Source organism: Mesoplodon densirostris, chromosome 5, assembly GCF_025265405.1.
Source record: "Mesoplodon densirostris isolate mMesDen1 chromosome 5, mMesDen1 primary haplotype, whole genome shotgun sequence".
Classification (NCBI taxonomy): Eukaryota; Metazoa; Chordata; class Mammalia; order Artiodactyla; family Ziphiidae; genus Mesoplodon; species Mesoplodon densirostris.
The window spans coordinates 46,064,250-46,089,022 of record NC_082665.1 but is presented as its reverse complement, the minus strand read 5'-3'; the positions used below and the strand labels follow the sequence as shown (position 1 = coordinate 46,089,022).

General features: G+C 34.2%; 1 protein-coding gene across 2 annotated transcripts in view; it reads right to left on the bottom strand.

Moving 5' to 3' along the window:
• EPHA6 (EPH receptor A6) overlaps nucleotides 1-24,773 on the bottom strand; it is an 856,224-nt gene that overhangs the window by 130,608 nt on the left and 700,843 nt on the right. For both annotated transcript variants that reach the window (XM_060098637.1, XM_060098638.1), the window contains 2 exons: nucleotides 17,536-17,661; nucleotides 1,768-1,829 (listed from right to left, as the gene is read on the bottom strand). In XM_060098637.1, coding sequence (XP_059954620.1) covers nucleotides 1,768-1,829; nucleotides 17,536-17,661 — 188 coding nt within the window. The remainder of the gene's footprint in view (nucleotides 1-1,767; nucleotides 1,830-17,535; nucleotides 17,662-24,773) is intronic.

Here is a 24,773-nt window from a genome sequence, read left to right as displayed (position 1 = left end):
CTACATGGTGCATAAGAGCTGAAAAATATTAGTTTTTAAATCTTAGATCATGAAACATACCACTTATAAACATGTAGTAGCATGTTTATAAGTAAATATTTTACTTATAACACATTATCTTTTCTTTATAACATGTTTTAATTGATTGATGATTCAGCAGGATAAAAAGTATCTCTAAGCTAACATTTCTCTCCTAATTTGCTTGTGGCAGTCATTTGATCCATTTTTCAGCAGCAATTTAAATGAGTGTCTGTTACATTATTTGCCATTATATTCAGCTCTAGGATATAGTAGATAAAAAATCCTATCTGAAGCGCCATTAAATAAGTCATTTTGATATGTATCTGATAAAAATTAGTTTCTGATTAAACATAATGGAAGGGCATAAGTATATATGCATTTCAAGTACTATAGGTGGTCCTGAAAAATTATTCTAAAGTAATTTAGCACATTTACAGGAGAAATGGATACAAGCTATAAAATAACATTCTGAGAATGGCTACAGAAAAGAACAAATAGTTCACGTCCCTAAACACCTATGAATTTCATTTTGCCTTACAGAGCATACTTGGTTGAGGGTATGCATTCTGTGAAGAGTACTGCTCGATAATAACTCGACAATTTTGCTGAATTCAGCTTCTGGCATTGAATCTGGACATCAAGTCCAGTCGTGGTATAAATATATTATCACTGCTAATATTGAGAGCAGTTGGAAGGAGAGGGCATGGAATCAAGAAAAATAAATGAAAATGAGATCAAGGGAGAGAGGTAAGATGCACACAGAACTTGTCCAAATAACACTAAGCAAAAAATGTAGTGAAGAAAGAATGCTTGGGATTGTTTATTCCCATAAAAAATGAAGAAAAACATATAACACATTTCAAATAGCAAAAGTCCAGTCATTTTATAAGAAAATTGGCTATGTCTCTGTAGGTAAATATATATTAAGGAATACAGTGACATGCACATATGTGACCTCTGCTGGGGATGCAAAATACTCTAGTGACTTTTTTAATATTTCTGTTTTTTCCAATATCAATGAATATTTTTGTAGCATATATTGGCTTTTTAAATGTTAAAAATATTATAAACACATTTTGAATTATAAATTCATGGTACCTTCTCAGCTGTGTTATTCTGTACCATTATATAAAGCAAATGATTTTTGTATACACCATACTTTCAAGGATAAGTCACTTAAAAAGAGTGCTTTAAAAATTTTTGTTCTAAAACAAATCTCAGCCAGAGTTTCATTCTTTCTCTTTTTGTTTTCTAAATAGTCAGCCAATGAACTTAAGAAGGACAAAACTGATAAAATCCATTTTCTGCTATGCACTTGAGTCATTATTGGTAAATATACATCAATTTAAAGGGTTCAGCATTATAGATAATGCATAAAATATCCTACTAAATAGTTAAATGTGATAAAGCAAAATGAAACTCAGTTGCTTCACACAGGCTATGTGAAGCAACTGAATTTCACTTAATCTCTTTCTTTATAACATCATTTGAAATATGTATATATTAATATGGCAAGTGAATTTATAGGAGAAATCAATTATATTATCATGTGTATATATTCCCCCCATCCTCTTAGTAACACTCTAATGTATCACAGTATCAGAGAAACACACCCTAGAGAAAATCCTGCTATTCTTCATGGAAAAATCCATGAATAACATTATGCAAAAATTAATTTATGATAAATGTTTTAAATCTAGAACTCAGAATAGCTTATTTAAATGCCATCAGAAAAGAACACCTCACCCGTAAAAAGGAGTCTAGGGATCCATTCTCCATATATTCCACCACAATCATTACTGGTCTGCCTGCAAAGAGAGCAAGAGAACACATAAGAATTACAGCAATTACAGAAATATGTGCTGCAGTTAGAGATTTCCAGCTGTGGCAGCTAAATTATTTGTATTTTATTAATAGGAACTTCATTTTCCAACACGCTTCTATAAACACATTAAACATACACATTTCTCCATTTCTTTATAGCATTATTTCCTTTGAGTTCATAAAAAGAACATGAATTGCAATATGAATTACTAAGTAATTAAGCATTTCCTTTTCTAAAGCCCTGCAATCACTTGTTCAGATTATGTTCTTTTTGTCCTGAGCTTTTCCTTAAAAGGCAATCAACAAGCTAAAGTCAGGGTTTAAGCAGTTACTGTAGCTGCTTTGGCAGTTGTGGTACTTCTCCTCCAGTTATGCAGTTATTATGGCTGAATTACATTACACTGGGCATTTCTGAAATGTTCCTAAGGCAAAGCAGAAAGGAGAAATTCATGAATTCTCTCTAAGAAATTATAAACCATCAGTCATAGTCTACTTTTAAGGGCTTTTAAGTAGAAAAACATCAGTAGATTGATGAATGCTACAAAGTTGGTGGGACCTGTAGTAGTTCTTGATCATCTCTTTATTGGACATAGATTAGATCAACAGAACAATGATGGCAGTACATGAAAAATAAGTAACTTCTGATTTCATAGTCTAGTGCAGAAGCTAAAATCAGAAACTGAACATCATTTATTTCTTTTTTATCATATCTATTTGCAATTGTTACAGTTCCCAATACACCTCTATTAGGTAGAATATTTGACATAAGTAACTGATTTGTTTCAAAGAAAAGAATCTATTTGTTCTGCTCAATTGCCCGAGTTTAAAAGATAAAGTCATTTTAGGGAGGGAAAATGATATTTACCTGAAATAAACATGCATGACATATTTACTTTTTACTTCTATATTTCTCACTTCTTATTGGAAATTTTAGCAATTCAATCTGCACTGTGCACAGAGTTTTCCCTCATGAGCACAAAGAAGATCTGGAAAGAAATTAAGTGTACCAATGACGGAAATATTAGATCTCATATTGTAATTCATGTCCCTTTTATGAACCCAAAGCCTTGAGGGTTACAAAAGGTGACTGGAACAAATTAGTACAACGTCTGCAAATACTAGATTTTACACTTGAATCTGTATTTTAAAGAAAGATGTGGTAAAGGTTAAATGTAGCAATAAAGTTCCCAATTTATCATGCATAGAATTAGAACCCAAAGAAGTTTTCCATTTTGGCAAATTTCTATAATGTTCCTAAAAGTCATTAATTTCACCCAAATACAGATAAGAAAAAACTATATCAGAAAATATTGAGGTCAAATGAACTGTCAGCACTAATGTAGGCAGGGATCTAGAAGATCCGGGTTTTAAATCTGAAAGTTTGTCATGAAATCTTTTATTTGGCCATGGGTTTCAGAGAGCTTGGAGACAGGAGCTTGATGCAAATGCTTGGTTAGAAAGGTAGGGAAAAATAAAAATTATGAGTCCACTATTCCAGTTTGAATGATCATGGATTATGGATGTTAAGGGGAAAATTTGGGTTATTACGATGACTGCCCAGGTTCTTTCATAATCACACCTCTTTAATCTATCTTGACCATTGCTGTCAGAGAAACATATTTAGTTTTCTAAAAATATATTTTAAAATAAATAAAAATATATTTTAAAAACCCCTGACATTCCCTAGGAATACTAGTATTATCCCTGTTACACAGATAGAGAAATTGAGGCATAGTAAATTAAACTACTTGCCCCCAATCAAATAGCTACTAAGTGGCCATATCAAGCAGTCTGTCTCAGAGTTCAAGCTCTTAACCTTTATGCCAAAGGTGCCTCTCAGACATGATTTATAGATCAGAACTGTGAGGCCCGTGCTGTTAGGCAATCCTCTCCAGTGATGGACCTCTTCTCTCCTAACCTTATCATCTACTGCCTCATCAATTGTCATTATCACCTATACTTATTCAATCCTGTCTCCTTATGTCTTTCCTTTTGGTATTCCCCTGCCAGGATTATCTCACAACTTGCTTCTTTCCCTAATCACACTCACATCTCCCTAGAATTTATACACTGCACCTCCACCATGAAAGTCTCCCACAGCCATTTCCTATGGTTGCACTCCCATCACATCTATTGTCTGCATTATGAAATGTGTGCCTGGTTTTGTATTAGGTTGTTTTTTCCCTCATCTTCCCACAGATGCTCTGTATCCCCATTCACTGGGTTTCTCAAGGTCATCTCCCATAGAGCTGAGCAGAGTAGGTGCTTCATAGAAACAAGTTGATTTTTCTCATCAGTTTCACAATTCCTAAGAGAGTAACACTGAAGTACTTCAGCAAGATTCTAATCTATGTGAATACAAAGTACTTTGAAATTAGTGCTATCTGAATCTCCTTGGGATATACTTTATACAATCTTAAAATTCATCAGTGACAAGTTTCATCTTCTCATTAAAGATAGTAAACAGTCAAAGGAAGACTCCCCAGGTTTCTTGTAAATTAAAAGTTTCACACCTGAGCTCTGAGTCTTTTGTATTTTGTTCAGTAGCATCATTTGAAAGCAAGTGTTATTAAACTAAGGAGTTTTTTTTTTTTTGGAATATCGCTGGTATCTAACCTGTAATTTGTTTCCTAGTGGTTTTCTACAGGGAAGTTAGATACACTGTGAAGATTACAAGCTTACAGTCCATGATTACATTTTATAATCAATAAAGTAGATAGGTATGAGGGAAATTATGAAAGTTAGGATGATATTCTTCAAATATGTGGTTAGGTGTGAGAAGTCCATTGGTAACAGTGCTTTTTCTGTGTTACTTTTAAATATGTAAAAATTATATATTCCATTTTTGCTCTTAGAAAATACATTTGGATGTGATTCTCTTTTTCTTATATTTTCCAAATATTTCAGCTTATTTCCATTTTTACAGTTTTAGCCAGTTACCCTAAGTGCCTCATGTCACAGGATTAGCTTAGTATTTGCATTATACTAGAGTCAATGGACAAGCTCCAGGATTCGTAAATGTTAGTCAAGTCTCAAAATCCCCAGATCTTTTTTAGAAGCCTCATCAGTTGAAGAGATCTTCACAAATACTTTTACAAGTCACACAAAAAGTGAAGTTCTTTGGTTTTCCTTCATGAATAGCCCAAATATTGTTATGGATATTTTAAACTGCATTAGAATCAAGACTCAATAAGAAATCGCTTACATTCTGAACGCAGTGAATCACAAAATGCCATATCATCTTTTTCTGTTATAGAGAACAATAATTTTCTTTCACTGGGACTTTTATAGACTATTAACAAATGAATCTTTTTCAGATTTGCAGCTTCTCAATACTTATGATGATTTTGATATAGGTATTGAGAAAACAGATAACGATAAGGCTATTCTTGTGTTGTTGTTAAAGGAAACAAAAGAGAGGTATTCTTTAAATGTTCCAGGGAAATTCTGGGGAAAATATTTTGTGAGTGAAACAGTGCCCACCTTTTTTTGGCCTCAGAGAAGACTCTGAAAGGAGGTTACAGATTCAACATTTTCACGTAAGTAATGAGTTTGTGCTGGATGTAGTGTTTTGTGTCAGTTTGGCAATTTCTAATGTGTAGTCAGTAATATCAAGAATCCAAACAAATCTCAACAACCGCAAAACTCTATTACAGATTTAAATCAATCTAGTTTATTTAATGTTGTAACACGTCTATATTTTGTCTAATAGGTAACAAAATTTATGGTAATAATTTGGATTGACAGGTTGCCTGTATTTCCTTCCTCCCAAGTTGTAATTCAGGACTTTTTGAGCCAGTTATTTATTTCTACTCCCTGTTTCTGCTCTACTGATAGTGAATTATAATTATAATCTCAAATGGATTTCATAATAAATGAAATAGTTTTCTTATCCCTCTAAGGCATTCAAGAGATATGGATGACACAAATTTGAACAAGTTTATATATTAAATAATTATTTTTATTCACAAGAACTAAAATTGGAGGATTGCTTTCCTCTTAACACTGTTGCCTGATGATTATCAGATCATGTCCCAAATGAATCTTAGTCTCAGTGAATTCAAATACAAACTTAAAAAGATTTCCCTTGAACCTTCTTTTCCTCCTCTATTTCTGTTTCGGTTAAGACACCACCATCCATCTAATTACCCAGGTTTGAAACCCTATTGTAATACTGGATTTCCCACTTAATCAAACCCTTATTAGTCCATAAGTTGTTAAGTGGTGCTGATTTTATACAAAACCTATTATCACTGTCCACATTCTGCCTTTGTTTTCTCTTGACGTATTACAATAATCGTTTACTGGTTGTACCTGTTAATGCTTGTATAATCATTATTTTAAACATTCAGTGATATAGCAGATATACATATTTAAATGCCTACTATGCATCAAGTACTCTTCTGGTTTCTGGAGAAACGTCCTCAATCAATACAAGATCCTGCTCTCGTGGAGTGTATAGTGGAAAGGGGAATAGAAATAAGTAAACAATTACTATAAAGGACTAATGTCTCATCCCTCCTTTAAAGACTGCTTTACATATTGTATTGTTTTCTTCAGGATTAAGGTCTAAACTGCTTGGCAATTACATTCCTTCAAAATCTTTCCTCTACCTTTGTTTCCATGTCATCTTTTACAGCCCCAGTTCCCCACCTCCTGTTTTTCAAATTCTCTAGGGGACTCATAATTCCCTAAGTACGACTTAACTTGGACCTTCCTCTTCTCTTTGGAAGACTGCCTTCTCACTGTCTTCATTTGGTAAAATCATATACTTACATATAAAAAAGGAACATAAATACCATCTCCACGGTCAATTCTCCCGTGAATCACTTTTTGTTTTAGGATGACTTGATGGTTTACTTTCTTTCTTTTCTTCCATTTACATCTTAAACAATTGTATAACACTTATTAGGTATGGCATTGATACTAACTACAAAGCTGTCTGCCTTCCACTTTAAAATGTTGCTGAGGTCAGGACTGGGGCTTAATTCTTTACTAGCTACATATAGCACAGAGTGAGGCACAGAGGAGGTACTCAATTTAATTATTTTTGACTGGAATGCCAGAAGGAACACACAAATAAAGATGTTTTCTAAGGATAATTCTAGCCCTAGAGCAGAGTTACTGAAATAACAGAATGGCAAATCAATAGACTTTAATCCTAAATTACTTGTAGTATAAAATATATGGTTTTGAGGAAAAAAACAATTCCAATTCTAGCTGTGCTACCTGCATGATCTTGGGCAAGTTATTTTAGCTCTTTCAGTTTTTGCATCTATAAAATGAGGATAATATTACATACTATATGTGATTTTTCAAAGGAGTAGATGAAAAAACGTATAATTGACACAGAGTCTGGCAATAGTTGCCACTCAAAAATGTTGGTGTACCTTTACTTTCTTTCCTTTTGGGCGTAGTTATCTGCTTCCCCCTTCTTATTACAATTGTTCACTATGTAGAAAAAAATAGTTTTATAAAAATGGATCCTTTCCATATTTTATTGTACTTTGGCATTGACATATTCTTTTATATCTTATGGCAAAGTAAAAATAACTGCTATTTACATGTTTTATATGATACAGTTAATTCCTGGTTTTATCACTGAAATCCTTGTGTCCCAGGCAAATTGGGATGGTTTATTGCCTTGCGTCTTGTGTGCTCAGCACAGTGTAGTTAGAAGATGTGGGATTAGAGTCAGATAGCATGCTATTGAAGACTCTTCCACTTTGGGCAAGCGACCTTTCATAACTCACTTACCTCACTGCTTCAGTCTCCTCATTTGTATACTATATACATTCCTCATTTGAATATTTGTATATTTTTACATAATAATAATACCTCCCCCATCTCATGAGATAGATTAAGTCACTGTGGAGGAGGTGTTAATCCACCTTCTCCATTGAGTGAGGTGTGGGATTAAATGAGATAATGAGTTTACAACACAGAGAATAGTACCTAATACTATAAACATCAAACCACCCAATAATAGCTTAAAGAATGAATGAGTAAATGTATTATACCTTACCTTACTGACTAGATGTTGAATCCTAAGTTAAGAAGTGTTTTTCAGAGTGAAGAAGGTTCACTACTGAAAATGACTAAGATCAATATATTTAGGAATTTTCCTGACTGTCTCAAAGGTCCACTTAAATTCTTTACACCCGAAATCAACAGGTTTGAAGTTGCTTTAAAGAACAAGATGGTTTCTCCTAGAGTTAAATAATCAAAACGGGTATTTTCTTACTTTAAATACCATACTATAATATAGAGTTTCTTAGAAATAGCTTCTGTAGGAAGTAGATTCTTATTCCTATCTAAAAGGCCATCTTGTGTCTTCTGTACTCTATTTACAAATTTGGACCTCTACCAACATACCTTAGGTTACTCTCGAATTGATTTTAACCTTAGAACTATTTGAAACCCCCTAAATCTATATATTAATTATTGTTAATTTGGTTCCATTCTTTCTCTTCTTTATTTTGCTTCTTAAATTCAGAAGTGAGCCAAATAACCTTGGATTAATGCTGAAGAATAAATTATTTTATTCTGTGATAAAACAGTTGAGCAGAAATGAGGAGGGTTGATTTGCATTTATGAAAACAGTGGCACTTCTAGATTTCTTTTAGAGTAAATCTAAGATATGAGGCTAAAGAAATGAAACATAATTTTCCCGACAGTTCCAGAAAGCAGTGGCATACCGTCTGTATCAATTAACTTCAGTAATATTCAGTACTGTACTTTTTCTACTGGAAATTACATACGGGCAAAAAGATTTCTCTTTAGCTAGAAGTATCTTGCTGGCAATGAAAGTTACTGCCAAAGATGCCTGATGTTAGACTGTGGTTTTCAACATAAGACACTAACCATATTGCAAAATTTTAATAACATGTGAGTTTTTAAGAATGGCTTTCTTGATTTTTTATTACATCCACATGTATAAAAGTAATGTGATAATGATCAAATTAAAAGCACATGCATTGAAATTCGTTGATTTATGACTTTTAGATTTCGTTATTATGAAAGAAATAATTGATTATATGATAATCTATAGTTTAGTTACCACTAGGTAGCAATGAATAATGAACATATCAGAGAATTCTCATGACTTGAAATACTCTGAAATGTTCAAAACATAAACATGAAACAGAAAATATGTGCTAAGTTTTTCAAAACCACATTAAACTGCATGTCAAATAAATAATTTTATGTCGCTTTTGTTCTTGGTTTCTATCTGTGAAAAGTTTTTGTGTGGGTAATTAAAAAATAGATACTACATCTAAATCAGCACATATGTAATAATAATTGACTCAAAAAATAAGTTTTTCAGTGTGCCAGACATTGTTCTAAGGGCTTTACATGTGTTAACTCATTTAATCCTCACACCAGCCCCTGTGGTGAGTATAGTCACTAGTTCAATTTAACAGATAAGATTATGGATGTACTGAGAGTTTAAGGAACTTGTCCAAGGATACACACTGGGCGATTGGCAGAACCAGGGCTTGAAGCCAGGCAATCTGGCTCCAGAGTCTGAATGCTTGTCCATCTTGTCTTATCCCCAGATAATACTTGGGTCTCCATTAGTAATTTAGAGTACATGAAGCATTATCCCAAATCTCTGTGCCTCATCTTAGAAACACATCTTGGAGAGCCATTATGGACTGGGCATTGTGTTGCTGCCAAAGATGTTTTGTCCTTGAGAAGTTCTAGGATTTTAAAGCTCCATAAAGCCTTATGATCATCTATATAAACAGGAAATGTGTGCTAAGGAAACTTGCTGGAATAGCCTTTAGATTTTGCTTTCCCCATCTCTTAAACATCAGTTTATGATAATGATCTTAAGTTTCCTATACAAAGGAATGTTTTCAGAAAGAGTCCTGAAGCTTTGGGAAGAAAGTGTCATATTTTCCAGTAGTGTTTCAAATGTTGTGCTTTACTTCTGCCTTCAAAAGTGTGTTGTGATTACATAAATGATCAAATATTCAGCCTTTTGGTCTTTTGTATTATTCACTAATCAAAAGAAAATCAACAGAAAATTTAAAAATCAAACAAACCTCTGGACAGGATATATTTAATCCTAACTGCATAGGTTATTTATGGTGAGATTTTAATTATAATGGAGAAAACATTGTTAAATGAATCATACATATGATGTAAATTAAACTACCAACTACTTTTCTTTTCCCCGCCCCCCAGGAAAGTTACTACTTATTTTTGAATCTTTTCTGCAATGCTTACAAAGGATTTAACTTTTTTTTTTAATGTTCAATTTTGCTAAATACACTTTCTGTAAGACCTCTGTGAATAGAAATATGAAAAGTTAACATTGTGCCACAGGGCAACTTCCTCTGTGCTTTGTCCTACAATGCAAAAGAATGAATGCTGAGATGAGATGTGTTTTACAACAGGTATGGTCTTTCCCCACCTTTCTTATGTTCTTAAGTGGCCCAGCAGCCCAGAAGGGCAAGCATGCTGCCCTATGAAAGAGCAAGAGGCATTTAAGCAGCTCAGTTTCTTATCATGTTTTCCAGTAAGGTGAAAACACACCAACACAACAATTCCAACCAACACAAAGATTAAATACTGACTCACATGGAGACTAAGCTTTAGCAAGCTGTGTAAAGTTTTTCAGAATTTTTCTTTGGGAGAAGAAAATGGCTCCTGGATGAATCTTTTGAAATTGTTGATAGTTTCTTTGAATAGGACAAAAATAGATGGTATAATTTGTAATAATAAAACATGAATGTCCCTAGTGGGTAGATATATGTTCTCAACTGAGAATTTAAATTGTCATATATATAAAGTCTGGATTTTTAAGATTCAAACTTACTGAAATGATCTTTAGATAAAAGAAACATTTATGCTAATAAGAAAGAAGAGCGGGTCTGGGAGGATCCCATATGCCGCGGAGCGGCTGGGCCCGTGAGCCATGGCCGCTGAGCCTGCGCATCCGGAGCCTGTGCTCCGCAACGGGAGAAGCCACAACAGTGAGAGGCCCGCGTACGGCAAAAAAAAAAAAAAGAAAGAAGAGCGAAAGTCAAAGGCTAAAACTATTTACGGAATCCGAAAATAGGAAAGTAAAAAGAACTAGTAAAAAGAATCTGGAGATTACTTAAAGGCTCTTTTAAGATTTTTTCATGTCTTTCTGGTAGGAAACAAATAGAAATTCTCTGCAAATGTTCGAGAGCTTAATATCAAATGCATCCTGCTGCTTTGTTTCCTTTTTTCTTTTAAATGCACTGTCAGTCTTACATAAAGATGCTGCTGTTCATGATGTCTTAAAACATAACTTTATATATAGAACACTGAGTTTTTAATAATCTGAAATTCTTCATTGATGGACTTCAGGGTGTCCAGAGACCTCCTGAAATTGTATACATTTATTTATATGATCATATGTCCATTTTCTTGGAAAAGAGAGTCTATGTTATTTTTAGCCAAGAAACAAAGTATAATCCATAAGGAATCTGAGTCTATGACCTGTACCACATCATGACCGTGGGTCCATAGGAGCCCTTAAACTCATAGACCCTGCAACGGATTAAAGTTTTTATAAACTGAATAATACTTGAAGGTTCAAATTACACCTTCATTTTGTATGTGTTCCCATCCTGACTTTTCTTTTTCCAAATGATATCTTCAAGTTGTCTTAAATTTAGGTTTTAAATCTTTTCTAACCTCTTGTGTATTTCTCCTCAAGTAAGCCAAAGAACCAAAAGATGACGTGCATGCTCTTTGGAATTCACTGACTTTTAAGCAACAGAGGAAGCAGACCGAACACAATCTTAATGTTACCCGGCTAGCCCTTCTTGCACTGGTTTTGGAATCTACCAATATATGCCCAAAAGTGTTTTTAAGTAACGTTAACCTAGCAATAACAGTGTTGCAAATACTTGAAGGGGGTTGTTTATGGGTGTATAACTAGAAATACAGTCACTCAGGTCACTTTCCTTGTGCTTCTGTTGGCTGGGTGTGTTCCCTTTGTCATTTTATCAGTGACCGTCTCTTCTCTATGCCTTTCCACAGGCCTGAAATAGAATAATCTTGGGTTCCTGTCTGACCCTGCTTCAGAGTCCCTACCCTAGTTTTCAAATAGTTGCAGTTTACAGGATTTCCTTCTGAAGTCTGCAGCTGAACAAACTTTCAAGGAGAAGAGTTCTCCAGGAGACACAACTGTGCAGATGAGTATTGGGTAGGGCCTACTGGGGCTTGAAATCACACACATGGCAAGGAATAAAGAAACCAGGAGTTAAGAATTGAGATGAAGTTTTCTCTTTTCACCACAGTTTACATTTTGAATCATCTACTCAGGATCTTACTTCACACATTTAATCCAGTTTATCCTATTCCTATTATAATTAGCTTTTGGTTTAAGCAGGTACACACAAAAACACTCATTTACACACATCTTATTCAGGGTAATTGGCAACACCCTTCAATTAAAGAAGAGTCTTTTTTTTTCCTTGAAGACCTCTTACTTAAAAAGTAAACCACAATCTTATCTTTTATGTATATTTATTACAACAGTATTTGTTAAAGCTAATATAAAGCAAATTGCCATATATACTACAGAAAATTATAAAAAGAATAATCATCCTCAGGAGAACTTTAGCAGCAGAAATGTTGTCAAAAGTGATTAATTTTGAAACGCCCAATTGTAGATTGAAAACAAAGTTACTGGCTTTTCTTTTAGGATGCCTGAACATACAAAGAAATGAAATGGTTTACTTTGATTTTTCTGAACTGCAGTTTGATTGTATTTAAAAGGTATATACTTTTCCACTGTTGATTTCCCTTGGCAAACTGAGTTCATGTCAGTTTTCCTTAACTCATTGTATATTCCTTCAAAGTCTGCCATCCAGTCTTATGTATTTGCATTATTGCTTTTCTGCAGTCCTCTATATGCACCAAGATCTGATAATATTATACTCACTAGATCCTAGATTCTCTGCAGCTTCAACCTTACTTATTTTTCCTGGCTTATTTCTAATATCTAAACTATATGCCTTCTCAATAAAAAATTTTTTGACTGGATAATAGTGCATGCAATATTTGCCCAGACTCCATATCAGATAGGATTTCACATGAAATATGGAAAGGAAAATACTGATAATCATTGTTAATAGACTTTGAAGACATTTTAATATTGGCTTAGCACTGTAACTCCTTTGCTATAGAAATGGCCTAGTTGGATCTGTTACTGGTTTATAGAAAACTGGATTGTGAATTCATATCTTAACATTACTACTCAGGGGGACAGTAGTGAGGATATGAAAAAGTCTGGCTACTTGAGTATAAGGCTCATTCAAATCTCTTTGCAAAGGTAAAAATAAATAAATAATATTAAACATTACTATTAATCATATAACTAGTAATTGCAAATCTGATTTTTGAGTCCCCATGTGTTCACATTTATTTTTTAAACCGATTCAGAGTAAGCAGTGGGGAAGTCTCACAAAATTGACAAAGCAAGAAGGTGAAGAGAGCTATTTACCCCATCTTTGCCATTTACCTTGAACCTCACACATGGCACGCAACAGAGAGCAGCTCAGGTAAAAATGTCAAAAGAGGTGTTTTATATATAGCATTATATTTAAAGCATAGGTAGACAAACCAAGATGGTGTTTCAGAAGAACATTCCCTCAACAATTAAAGAGCTTCCAAGACTAACCACAAAGGACGTATTAGGAAGACCTTCAACATTGATTTTTATTTTTAGAATTTATCTATTTCTATATCCCACATGCTGCCTGTCTCCTATGTCTTCTCCTTTGTAGGCTTTGCTTATAATTGAAAAAGCTTCTTAGTTTAAGGCATATATCTGAGTTTGGCCTAAAATCTAATCTATACATATGAATTACTTCAGTAATGAAAAATATTATCAAGTCTTCCACAACTGACAGAAAACTGCTAGAAAAATGTAAGGTAGAATTTTTGATCTAATCATACTCAACCTAAGATGTTACTTTCTGAGTATAATGAATATGCCTTTATATTTTATAAATAAGTCTAGTTTTCAAGACACATTGTAATGTTTGGATCTTATGTAAATTTAAGATATCACATGATGTCAGATAGTTATTGCTGTGAAGTAACAGGGAAGACTGGACCAGTGCAACTTCCATATATTATTACACCATCATTATCAGTGCATAATTCTGTTTCTCAATGCCTTTATTACTCTGATTTTCTTTGTTTATGGTAAGCATATAAGCCACTAAATGTGTAAAGGCAAAGGTGTCATAAGATAAGTCATCAGTCTAAGACCCTATGTATAATCAATACTCTATGGCATATAAAATGTTCTACCCACTTTCAAATACTGTGTGATTATAGAAATAAATCAAAGAAATAACTAGATGGAGCAAAGAGAGCAAGCTTATTTTAGGGTATATACCTGATAACATATTTCCAAGAGGGACATTAATTCTTTTCAAGGAGGTAGAATTTGATTTTAATAGGGAAGAATACAATGGAGAAGAGTTTGATTCAAAAAATACAATTTCACTTATATCTTTCTAATTTCTCCTTTCTTTCTCCATCCTCTTTGCTTCTCTCAGCTCCCCTCCCCACTCTTCCTGCCTTCTCTCTCCTGAGATTTTCCTACTTCATTGGATGACTACTATTTGAAAAGCATTGCAATAAATATATGAATATACTTGCTATTCAACTTTCAGCCAATTACTTCCTGGTATTTTTCTCTATTTGAAACTAAGAATAATAACCCTTTACTATGACCTTTCTAGAAATGTAAAAGGTCATATAAATAATTGACAACCATTACATAAATACTGATTTCAGGCTTGTCTGCTTTCTGGTTCTCATGATTCAGTGATTCTCTTATTATTGCACTTAGTGTAAAAATACATACTGCAGGGGGCTTCCCTGGTAGCGCAGTGGTTGAGAGTCCATCTGCCGATGCAGGGGACACGGGTTCGTGCCCCAGTCCGGGAAGATCCCACATGCCGCGGAGCGGCTGGGCCCGTGAGCCATGGCCGCTGAGCCTGTGCGTCCAGAGCCTGTGCTCCGCAACGGGAGAGGCCACAACAGTGAGAGGCCCACACACCAAAAAACAAACAAACAAACAAAAAAAACATACTGCAAAAATATTGCTCCTTGATAGCACAGTGTGACATGAATGCAAAGAAACTATTTTATATAAGACATAATCATGTATCTCATTTAAATTTGATTAAGGAAGTAACTGGGAACTAAATTAGCACCATCATTAGAACAGATTTTGTGATTCCTTGAATGACATAGCAAATGTCTTATGAGACCCTAAAAGTACTGTAACGTATAAACAATTGGTAGAAAGCAAATTAATTTCTGTCCAGTAGGCATCAACCTTTGGCCAGCTTTTTAAGGTACCATGATACAGGTCAAGGACCGAAGTGCTTTCTGCCCTCAAATTGATGTTCTAAATCTGAAGAGTCACTCAGCTATTAGATGGCAAAGAAATACTTCAGGGTTCTTTTTTTTTTTTTAATATGAAATAATAAAAACTTCTCATATCATTGCTTCATTCCTCTTTATACAAAATATAAAGAGAATTCTTGGGAAATAAGCTATAGTTGAATGGAAGAAGATAAAAATTACCTTAGAAATCATAGCAGTGATTACTGAAAAGTACCAGAGAAAGTGTACAGGGATCACTTATCAAAGTGATATAAGCCAGAAAAAGTGAGTTGAGTTAATTTCAGTTTGAGGGAACAAGTTTAGATCTATACATGTTTTATGAAGCAATTGCTTTACACCTGATTTGCACTTAAGTCATGGAAACTGAACTGGGTTTTCTCTCCCATGAAGGTTGGAGGCAAATCTGGCTTAAAGCCTAGAAGAAGAGGGCGCTAGATGTTCTTTTAGATCCCTCTCAGGAAAGTTGTTTTGTGTCTGTTATAGAAACACCATCTTACTTCTATCAGGCTCAGTGGCTAAATGACAAGCGTTGTCATTTTTACCAGTGATGTTGAATAATTCAAGTCACTACTGATTTGTAATGTCATTTCTGCCAAATGTACCTAAATCTACCAAGATTTGTCATTAAGAGTTAAGTCTGTCATTAAACTACAAATCGTCTGTTCATCTCTTCAATTCTAGTCACTGAAATATTAATAGACATGAATGCTGTATTTTTATATTTGCAGTTAACTCTGAGAGCTCAGTTTATATAGATTTTTTTTTTTTTGCAGTGCGCGGGCCTCTCACTGTTGTGGCCTCTCCCGTTGTGGAGCACAGGCTCTGGACGCGCAGGCTCAGCGGCCATGGCTCACGGGCCCAGCCGTTCCGCGGCATGTGGGATCTTCCTGGACCGGGGCATGAACCCGTGTCCCCTGAATCGGCAGGCGGACTCTCAACCACTGCGCCACCAGGGAAGCCCTATATAGATTTTTATTTCCAATATTTTGCAACACCACCATCACTACTACCACCAACAATAAAATTCGTGTGCAACTGATACCATTTTTTTCCTAGGGAGAAAAAAGGTGGCATAACACTCATTAGAATTAAAATTGCTAATTTTTATTTCATATAATTTTCATTCCTACTTATCAGTGGCATTGCTGGCTACAAAGTCTGCAAGCACTTTAGTAATTATCCAAAGATAAAACCAAATGACACTAAAGCATATTTATGGTTGTCACTTTTTGTATGTTATAACTAAGTAGGCAAGGGTAACTGAAAGGCAAAAGAAAAATGTCAGTGTAATAATTTTAGGCTTTGATGGAATAATTTTTCTAAGAAAAACAAGAAATGTGCATGATGGGATTTTGTTTCCATTGTATTTCTTAGTTTTTCAAATGTTTCCATTATTCTGCTGTCTGGGCCAGCCCTCCTGAAAATATTGGTGTCATTACCACAATGTGTAGCATAAGTATTAACTGTGATAAGAAACACAAGAATTATGATTAAAAACTCCAAGAATCAATATCCTAATTCCATCTTGCTAAACACATATAAAATATAAACTGGATTTGCATGCCTCAGGTACCAGGGAGGAAGGCAGCTGGATATTTTACAAAATGACAAGAGTAAAATAATTTATGATTATAATAATACCAAGGATAATATACAAAGTGATTTACTAAACTTTGAAATTTCATTTTAAAATGCTCAATATCCTATATTTTGTTTTTCCTCATTGATAAAATATGGCTTTGGTCAGATTGATATTCTTAGGGAAAACTGCATGTTAATTTTCTTTCTCAAAAATTTCTTCCAAATTTGCTACTTTCTGGCCTTTTTTCAAATAATTTTTCTTTAGTGAAATGGAACTTTAAATCTCTGTAAACTTACTCATATATAAAATTACTTTTTCAGTTAATAACACTCAGTTTTAAATTCTTTTTTCTAGCCAGTTCCAAGTGGTAAAGTGGCTTAAATTCATCCCTGTTTTATTCTTGAGTTACAAATTTGGGACCTGGTCTCTAGTTTTTATTTATGAAAAAACTTTCCTAGAAGAGGCAGCACTCTGCTGATTGGGTGCTCAGTTTACAGATCCTTCTTCTACTTCCTTTATATTATTTTCAGAGCATTAGGTATCACAAATGTGGTTCCTGCATTTTAAAAAGTCGCTTGCATTTCTGTTCAACAATATATTTTAGAAATATTTATTTCTGTATTGTTCTGTCAATTGTAAGCACAGTCCTACTGCTGTATACGGTGGCAGAAAACTTCACCTGAAATACCTACCAGCAGGAATCCTGGGGGGCAAAGATCCTCTCCCTGGCACTGGATGCGGGGCCTGGAGGCTATTTAAAAACCCTGCCCTCAGGAAGCTGGGGCAAAACGTTTCCACCCCAATGGCCGGGAAGGATCCTTTTAAGAGATAAAAATTGACATTAATCAAAAAGTATTCTTTGTGGAAAAGCTGTTGATCATTTAATTGGAACAAATCTATAATCAATAAAGAAATCAAACCTTACAAGGAAGCTATGAAATTAAAAGGAATGGAATGCATTTTTATTCACAAATTTAAGAAATAAACCTAGTTTTCTGAAAAGAAAGTTACTCTTAACTAGTTACAATTAAAGAGGGTTTAGAAGCATCAGAATGCTAAGATGAAATTTCTAAATCTACACTTGACAGAATCTATACAGAATTCATCTCTACATGAGCTAAAGATACCCAGAAAATAGCCACGATAGGATCTGGGATTTGTGCTACACTAGAAGAAGCAGTGATTTACTTTAGGTGTATCAGTAAGAGAACTTAAAATGAGGAAAGCTTCTATACCACACAGTAATTACACATGTTTTTGAAATAGTGGTAAGAAAAACAACATACACATTTCTTAATTTGCTTCACTTTTCTATTAGGGACAAGACATGAGAGTTTGCAAAGGTAGAACCATATACTTTTTCACTTTTAAGAAGGCTATTGAGAGAGAAGCAAAAAAAAAAGTAAACTACTTGGATGCTTATCCATAAAATAATATAATGAATCACAGCATAAAAGAATATCAGAGCTGAAAAGGACTTTAGAGATCATCCAGTCAAAAAAATCCACGTTTTACAGACCAGCAAACTGAGTGGGGGAAGTGATATCACATAGCTGGTGGACTCCCAGTACAAAGTCTTTCCACTACAGATTAAAAATAAATGAGTCATTTCCTATATGGGAGACTGAGATCCCCTGGATACGAGTTAGAAACTTAGCACTTTGGAATAGTGGCATTACATTTTGGTGCCTCAATGACCTGAAAGATACTAAAATCATTCAGAAGAAAATGTAATATACATGCAATATTAGTGCATGGGCAGCACTGGTAATTGATATAGTATATCTAAGTTTAAATCACAATAATACCCTAAAAGCAAGTTACACTGATAGTTGTAAGAAATGCATCTCATTCGAGACCTCTGAAACCCCCATCAGGCACAGCAGTTTTCATATGTAGAGACCCGGTTCAAATTTAGCAAGTCCTGTATTTTTTAAAAGACTTTGCTCTGTACTTTGACACAAATTTTGCACCTAAAATAAGTTAAAATTGGATTTTTCTTTGAACTTTGACCAGGACTAAAGGGATGTGGTATACCATACTGTCTATATCTTGCTTCTATGGAGAAAGTTGTTGCTAAAGAAAAAGCAGCATTTATTAGATCTTTAGAGATGTTTTTATGAAAGAGCAAAGTTACAATGAATGTTTTCATGGGTGAGGCCTACATATTGTGCACTGGATTAAAGAAAGCATAGAAAGAGTGTCTTATACTGTGAATAAACTGGTTTTGTTGTATATTTTACGGGACTTTAGTAAAATGGCCCAGCAGAGCTGGAGTCCCTTAAACATTCAGATGTGTGGCAAAAATGCCAAATGTAAGCCAGAAAGTGCTCTGAGGTAACTTTCCATGAACAGTGAAATTAATTACTCTTTTGTTACTACATGGGATATTTATCACTGAGCATAAAGTTAACATAAGCCTGTGTGCTGTGTTGCCCACGCAAAGCATTTCCCGCACTGCAATGTTTCATCATCATCTGCGAAAACACTCAGTAATGTAAGGAGCTTCACTGAATACCACGTGGAGATAATTATATATTTATAAAGCATTCTTATTTAAAGTTACAAAAGAAATGGGGATTTTACAACAGGGAAAATAATTACAAGAAATTCAGATTTTATTACATGCTGTGAAAAATAAAAATGATCCAATTTTAGCTGTGGATTTATTGAAGTCAAGTAATCAGAAGCCTGGTTCAAGAACACTTGATCATAAAGAAAAAGAATATCATCGTCATGAAGAGGAAAGTAAAAGAGACATAAATGTAATTATCTTAAAGGAAATCTGAAGGAAAACAAAAGCATGTAGAACAGTGACTCTAGATAATGTTTACCTGCTTCACATTTAGAGCTTTTTATCTGAATTTTTGCTATTTTTGCCAACATTATTCAAAACTGTTAACTTAGAAAAGATGTCCATTATTTTTACTCCTTGAAAGAAACTAAATACAAATATTATTTTATTGCTACAATTACACTGATTACTACTTTTGTTGTTGTGATGGCCTGTCATCTTTAATAGCAGCTTTCATTTTCCTAAACTTGCTGCATCATTCATAATGGCTTTGTTATGTTTCTTTACTGTGGGTTAAAAGGTCTTTCATTTATTGTGGCATCTCTTCCTTAAGTAACTGTCATTTTTTATATCTGAAACAAAGAGAAAAGCTGGTGCGCATGAATATATATTCCATTGAGATAACACATTATGTGATAATAACACCTTATCAGTTTTCTTCTTAAGGTCAGCCATGTCAATAGAGATTGCAGGAAACACTACAGCTCTACGTTTTCACAGTTCAAACAGGAAAACTGAAGTTATTCTTTGTTATAACCCCCTTATCTCTTAATTCACAAGAAATTAAGTTCACAAACCTTTTGGAATTTGATATGAAATAATTTTAGTCTGATTTGCTCTATTTCTTAAGTTGCTGACCCCATCTGACTGGGGTTTTTTAAAGTAATGGTGGAATTTATTAATCAATTACATTGTAGCTGAATAATAAACAATGTCTACTATCTATACCAGGAGAAATATAAATTTCCACGAGTATTTTGATTTTAGTTACTTTCAATAGTCTAAGTATTTGTTAATACAAATTAGATTTTTATGTGATGAGAGTATTCCTCTAGCCATTACAAGTTTGAAATGTAAAATGTGTCACTTCATACATGCTTTTCTAAATCTCAAATTCTTGAGTTTCCAATTTGTTAGTGATCTTGAGTTGCGGGTTAAAGAGAGACCAACATGTGACATTAGCATTATACTGTCTGTAATATAGAGTTACTGGATCACTGGGTGTTCTGTATTTTTACTTGCTAAACCTGGTAACCCTACTCTAATATAATTTCAAACACTTATGGATATCAGATGGATAAAAGACACTATTAACTACTGGTGTAAGGTAAGATTAACATAAGTCACTGGCTGCAGGGGTTGGTGATTTATGTCTTTCATTAACTCAGTGGTTCTCAATGCATTTAGGGAGCCTTGCACATTATGACTGTGGGAAGACATCACTGGTGTTTAGTGGGTGGGGGTCAGGATGCATGCTGAAGGCATTGCAGTAAGTGGTATCCTGCCTGTACAAATGGGAATTCTCTCTCAAAATGCTGGTAGCACCCACTGAAAAACCCTGTCTGAGAATAAAGAATCCTAAAAAAATGGTTGCTAATGAATAGGTCATATAATGAGGTAAAGAAACAGTGTGAAGAAGTTGGTGCAGCCTGTATTCTGACATTAATTAATGAAGGACTGATCACTCAGATCATCTGAGAATAATCTTGCCTGTAGAGTTAGCAGTTTTCAAAGAAATATAATAAAATATATTTAGCCAAACTCAATGATCCCATTTTTCATTGGATATTGCAACAATCTCTCTGAAATAACTTTATATTAGAAATTAGATATCATTAAGAATTTGTGTAAAAGATAACAAACTATGACCTTAAACTTTTTGTGCCTCAACTTTCTCCTCTGTGAAATGAAAATAACTGACCCTATCTAACGGGGCTGTTTGTGAGGTTTAAATGTGAGTAAATTACCATAAATATAAGACAAAACTATTAGCCCTAATGTTTTTAAAAAAGAAACCTCTTTAGGTGGGAAACAGAAATAAAGATTAATTAAATTTTCTAATGAAGAACTATCCCTCCCCCACATACATACACATATCCCCAACAGAACAAATCCTTTTTTCGAAGATTACATATCAATAATTTAATTTTGATGCTGAAAAGTTTAATAAGGGCAGTATCCCTATGACATGAACTTTTGAGATTTGACTCCTTCAAATTGTTTCCATTAGGCTGTATTTTTGCAGATAACCATTTGATCTACGTATAGACAAAGAATGCATAGTCTTAACTCAAGACAATTTAGAATTGGAAACTTAAAATACATGTACACATATGTGAGTATATTAAATAAATATAGAGTATGGAAACTCTGTCTTCAACTCCTAAAATGAGTTCTTTTTCAAGCACAATATGAAATGCAAGGATGACTTAATCTGATCTAAAAAGAGTAGACCACAAATAGTCACTGGGAACAATACTAAAAACAGGGATTTACAAATAACATAACAAACCTGGCCATAATATGTACCATTTTATGTATATTGTGCCTGTGTGTGGTGTGATTATTATTTGAAAGCAAGTATTGAAATAAAATGAACTTACAATCAGACCTAAATTGATAAAGTCTGTGTTATTAATATATAAATATTATCTCAAAATATTTTAATTTCATTCCTTTAAATATATTTTGTGAGTGGCTTATAATAAATATAAAACTACAATAAATACAGTAAAATTGTAGATATATATGACATAAATTAGTATTCATATAGTAGAGATTTTGGGCTCAAAAATGTTTACTCATAGGGACAAGACCAAAAATTTGGAGAGCTAAGAATTGAGTATGTATACATTCAGGGTAGAGATCCTTTCTTCAACCTTAAGTATCCAGTATAGAGTTCTGTAACTGACACATAGCAGCCTCTCCATAACTGTGTGGTTTTGGTTAATGATGGTATCTCTGAGCTACAGTATGAATAATTTCAAAGTTCAGTGATAACATAGTCTGTTAAACCAAATGCTATGTCGAAGGGCTGTTTTTCCTGAGAAATGCTCACTTCTGAACCTTCAAAGATTCTCTACCTCTTTCCCTATCCGTCTGTCTGTCTGTCTGCCTGCCTGTCTATCCATCTATCTATTTATCTATCTATCATCTGTCTAATTTCAGCTGTCCCTTCTTTGTCAGATTGTTTGTGTTTCCCTCCACTCCTTGTGTATCTCATGTATGTGCCTCTTTCTTCTTCTGTTGCAATAATTTATAGCATCACACATTCTTTCTTCCTCTGAGAGAAGTAAAATAAAACCATAAGCTCATTAGTTTTGTTTGAACACACGCTTCCTAATTTTCTGTGATGGTGGATGAAGACTCAGACTCTAACAGTTACATCACCAGTGAAAAGGACCAGCAACCGTAAGAAGAGCTATTTTCATGTAAGGCATTGGAAGAATGACTCTTTCACTCCACTGAGAACTTTATTTTTGGTCTCTATGTAATAGCATGCAGTCTAGAAAAAAGTAAGCTGCTCTGCCTAATTTGGTACAGAAAAGATTCCTGCTTTATTGTAAAGCTTGAGATGGGCCAGCTGGGAACCCAACTTGGTCTCTTCTAAGTAGATCAGAAGATGCACAGAGTGCAAGCTGAATAAGTGGATATGTCAATGATGAATGAAAAGTGACAAACTGCTCCTTAGGCAAATATCTTGCTAGGATCTAAGGAAATACTCTGCCTGCTTACTTGCTTCCCAGGCCAGTGGCAACTTTCTAATGACTAGCCAAGAGCTAATTTTTAATTAGGCTTAGAATGTGAGAGAGAATCATTCTGTTTATGAGTGACTCATTCATTTATCCTTGTATCCATTTATGGACTTATTCATTTATCCAGTAAATATTTATTGAAGCACCTCTTTTTTACCTGGCACTATGACACATTTCTAGTACAAAAAGTGGAAATAAAATATTTTTGATATGACACTATTATTTTCAGGAAATGATTCTAACTAAGCTAAGCCAAAGATGCAGTTACAAAATTTTGCCCATTTCCTAAATTCTTATAAATGGAAATATGCCTACAATGAAATTAGTATCTTCCTTTTAGCACAGCTAATCTCCATGTAGATTCTTCGGCACCAAATACAATTAAAGATCATGCAAGCATTACTGCTTTGTTTTGGTTTCTTTTTTAATCCTTCAGGTCACTGCAATATGAATTTTATAGATTTCTCATCCTGTTGTTCAATAGGTCATAATAAAATTATTGAAGCAAAAAGGGCAGTTTCATGGCTAGATTTTTATGAGTTAATCTTCAGTGCTTTTAAAAAGAAATTTTCAGATTTTCCTGAGTTATTTTTAAACTTGTAAGATATGTGTGATAAAACTTATTGTAAATTATTTTTTATTTTTTTATTTTTATTTTTTATTTTTTATTTTTTTTTGCGGTACGCGGGCCTCTCACTGCTGTGGCCTCTCCCGTTGCGGAGCACAGGCTCTGGACGCGCAGGCTCAGCGGCCATGGCTCATGGGCCCAGCCGCTCCGCGGCATGTGGGATCTTCCCAGACCGGGGCACGAACCCGTGTCCCCTGCATCGGCAGGCGGACTCTCAACCACTGCGCCACCAGGGAAACCCTGTAAATTATTTTTTAAAACTATAGCATTAACAAGGAGAATTAAAATATTTTGAAGCTGATTAAGAACACTTATTGAAAAATACATTTTAATTAAAATTTAATACAGAAGTTCTTTAACTTTAAAAAATATATATTTAAAAAATACCTAGTTTCCTAACATGTAAAATTAACTTGGAGTAGAACTTCCCTAAATGTCCTTTAAGCTTAGAAGCCTATTTACTTAACTGTTATTCCACTGCTACATTAAATGAAGCCTATACTTCCCCCAAATATGGGTTATGTCCAGCAGTCATACCTATGTTTATGTTCAGTAGCACCTGGAATTTTAATTATCAAAAAAGTATCCTGACTAAATTTTCAATCTGCCAGTACATCCATCAGGTTTACTAGTGAAAATGCCTAGGCTTGAGGGCAAGCAGAACTTTGACTCAATCATTCACCATATGATTAATCTTGGTTAAGTTATTTACCTTCTCTGATACTTAGTTTGTTCATTTGAAAAATGGAGCTAATAATAAATGCTTACATTGGTTTATTGTGGATCATCTAGGAAGTGCCTATTAATGGCTGACAGTAAGTGTTTAATAAATGAGGGACAAATATTTCTTCTCTTTAATTCCCTAAACTTGACCTATGATTTCATGTCTCCAGGCCTCCATGATATTTCTTCCTCCTGGAAGGCCCTCTGGCTTCTGTGAAAACATGCCTACCGAACCTGGTGAGAACTTGC